This window comes from Nematolebias whitei, chromosome 23, assembly GCF_014905685.2.
Source record: "Nematolebias whitei isolate Nwh7 chromosome 23, NemWhi1, whole genome shotgun sequence".
Taxonomy (NCBI): Eukaryota; Metazoa; Chordata; class Actinopteri; order Cyprinodontiformes; family Rivulidae; genus Nematolebias; species Nematolebias whitei.
The window spans coordinates 16,765,369-16,768,193 of NC_056520.1; the positions used below are offsets into that span (position 1 = coordinate 16,765,369).

At 42.9% G+C, this 2,825-nt stretch overlaps 1 protein-coding gene across 1 annotated transcript; it reads left to right on the forward strand.

The window, feature by feature from the left end:
* The first annotated feature begins 2,087 nt into the window (after positions 1-2,087).
* On the forward strand, positions 2,088-2,581 carry LOC119429080 (CDGSH iron-sulfur domain-containing protein 3, mitochondrial-like). Its single transcript, XM_037696797.1, has 2 exons — positions 2,088-2,110; positions 2,208-2,581. Exons 1-2 carry the CDS (start codon positions 2,088-2,090, stop codon positions 2,560-2,562), a joined length of 378 nt encoding a protein of 125 aa, XP_037552725.1. The 3' UTR covers positions 2,563-2,581.
* Positions 2,582-2,825: the final 244 nt, after the last annotated feature.

Genomic DNA, 2,825 nt, shown 5'->3' on the forward strand with positions numbered 1-2,825 from the left:
ATCCATCCATCCATCCATCCATCCATCCATCCATCCATCCTTCCATCTATCATTCATTTATCCATTCGTACATTTTTCTATAATTTATCTATTTGATCATCCATCCCTTTGTATATACACAAATTCATTTATTTATCCATTCATCCATTCATTCATCATCCATTCATTTATCCATCCATCCATCATCATCCATCCATCGATCCATTAATCTCATTCATTTATCCATCCATCCATCCGACCATCCATCCATCCATCCATCCGACCATCCATCCATCCAACCGTCCTACAGACTGAGAGGCAGTGGGTAACATCCATTTCAAGTTTCCATCCAAACACCTGAAGCATCCTTTAGCTGCAGCTCAGCAATGCTGACAAGGTGAATATTTTTGTTGTTAGTGAAAAAAAAATCTTTTTTCTTTTTTTTTTTTGGTGGTTTGAAAGTTTAACATGAATAACGTGAGGACAAAGTGTCGTCTGAACCTGACATTTCTGAGCAGAGTTCTGTGTAAGGAGAAGCTGAGACAGTCCAGAACTTCCTACCTCCCCGCACATCTGGCTCCCTCCATCGTTAGAAAACAGGAATTTCACTCCACCCTCCAGTTAAGATCCAGAGGTTTGGATGTGGTTGTGTTGGCTGCATGAATGGGACAAATACAAGAAAAATAACGCTAATTTTTTGTATTAAAACCCCAGCAGGAGGCCTATGTCTGTTAGCAAAATATCTCGTGAACAGCTGGATGGACTTTGATGAAACTTTCAGGAAGAATTCGTTGGATGTACGACTACAACTGATTAACTTTTGAAGTCAGCTCGGTTCAATATGGCTGCCACAGCTAATCAGCCTTAGCCAACACAAAGATGGTTATAACGCAGCCTGTTTTTAAGATGATGAGCTGAGATTTGGTGTGGTAGTAGCTGAGAGTCATCCACAACACATACTATAAACTTCAACGTGCACATGTAGCTTCAGTATTTTGTGCAATGCTTTCCACTCGTGTCTTTAAGGCAGCTTTGGATTGGCAGACTTGGTGATAGTTTCCATGTGGGATGTCCTTCCTCTTGTAACCACAGACCACAGCTCTCTGTGGAGCAGAGAGCTTCCATATTGGGTGCCCAGGGGAGCAGATGGTGGGGGTTAAGAGCCTTGCTCAAGGGCCCAGAGTGGAGGCAGGTGTGGGTGCTTCACCTTTCCCACCCACATTTTGATGTTGTCGGTCCAGGAAATCGAGAAGGTGACGTTCTGATCACAGGCCCACCTTCTCTAACCTCTGCACCACCACTCCCAAAAAACCCTAAACACAATAATCACGAGTGGATAAGTCACAGCAAACCTGTTCTTGTTTTAACTTACTTTTATTTTGAAATGTTTTTCAGCTACAAAAACGTTTTAATGTGAAGGTGGAATGTGAGGGTCATCCTCCTCTGGTCCTGGTGGTCAGCTCGTTCTTATCTAACCTGCAGGCTGGTGGCACCATCTGCTGGGCACAGCAAGTTTTTGAGTTTATATACAGTACAGTATACATATAGTGTATACAGTGTGTGTGTGTGTGTGTATATATATATATATAATATATATATTTATAATATTTTGGTGTGATGATTAGCTAAATACATATACAATATATATATATATATATATATATATATAGAGAGAGAGAGAGAGAGAGAGAGAGAGAGAGAGAGAGAGAGAGAGAGAGACAGAGAGAGACAGAGAGAGACAGAGAGAGAGAGAGAGAGAGAGAGAGACAGAGAGAGAGAGAGACAGAGAGAGAGAGAGACAGAGAGAGAGAGAGACAGAGAGACAGACAGACCCCGGATTCCAAAAAAGTTGGGACACTAAACAAATTGTGAATTAAAACTGAATGCAATGATGTGGAGATGGCAAATGTCAATATTTTATTCGTAATATAACATAGATGACAGATCAAAAGTTTAGTCTGAGTAAATGTAACATTTTAAAGGAAAAATGTTGATTCAAAATTTCACAGTGTCAACAAATCACAAAAAGATCTGAGGCACATGCGCAGTCATGTTCTGACGGGACATTGAAGGGGTGGAGTCGTGCATTCCGCTGCGCATGCGCAATCATGTACGGTCGAGATTTCTCGAAGTTTGGTCCAGTTCTGCCAGAAGGAAAATAAAAGTCTTCATCATCATCAGGTTCTGATCTGCTGACAGCGTCAAGATGAGCGCGGTGATGTGCGCAGAGGATGTGCGCAGACCTTTCGACGACCTCCGGCTTTTTCCGGCTCCACGGTCCAGAGGTGTCTTCAGTCCACTCAGCCTGTCCCCGCCGCCTGGCTGCCGTACCGAACAAAGCTGTCTGCTGGGAAAAAATATGCCTGGTGTGCATGCGGTCACAGCAAGAAACAGCCTTTCTGTGACGGAGCTCACGTGGCCAAAGCCCCGGGCATTTCGCCGGTCCGTTTCACGCCCGAAAAAGACAAGACGGTCCTGCTCTGTGCCTGCAAACAGACCCGAAACAGCCCGTACTGCGACGGCACGCACCTGAAGGTCATCTACAGGGACGTGGTGAAGTCCATCAGAGGTCTGTTTAAATGAGCTCATCGTGGCACCGTCAAGCTGAGGAAATCAGTTAATCTTCTGCTGTTTGTTGACCATCGCTTTTGTTTCACACGTTGTAACAAATATTCTTGTATACATCCATTAAATGCCTTAAAGACTTAAAAAAAAAAAAATTCACAAAAAAGTTGGGACAAGTAGCAATAAGTGGCTGGAAAAAGGAAATTGAGCATATAACGAACATGTGGAAGACCAATTAACACTAATTAGGTCAATTGACAACATGATTGGGTATAAAAAGA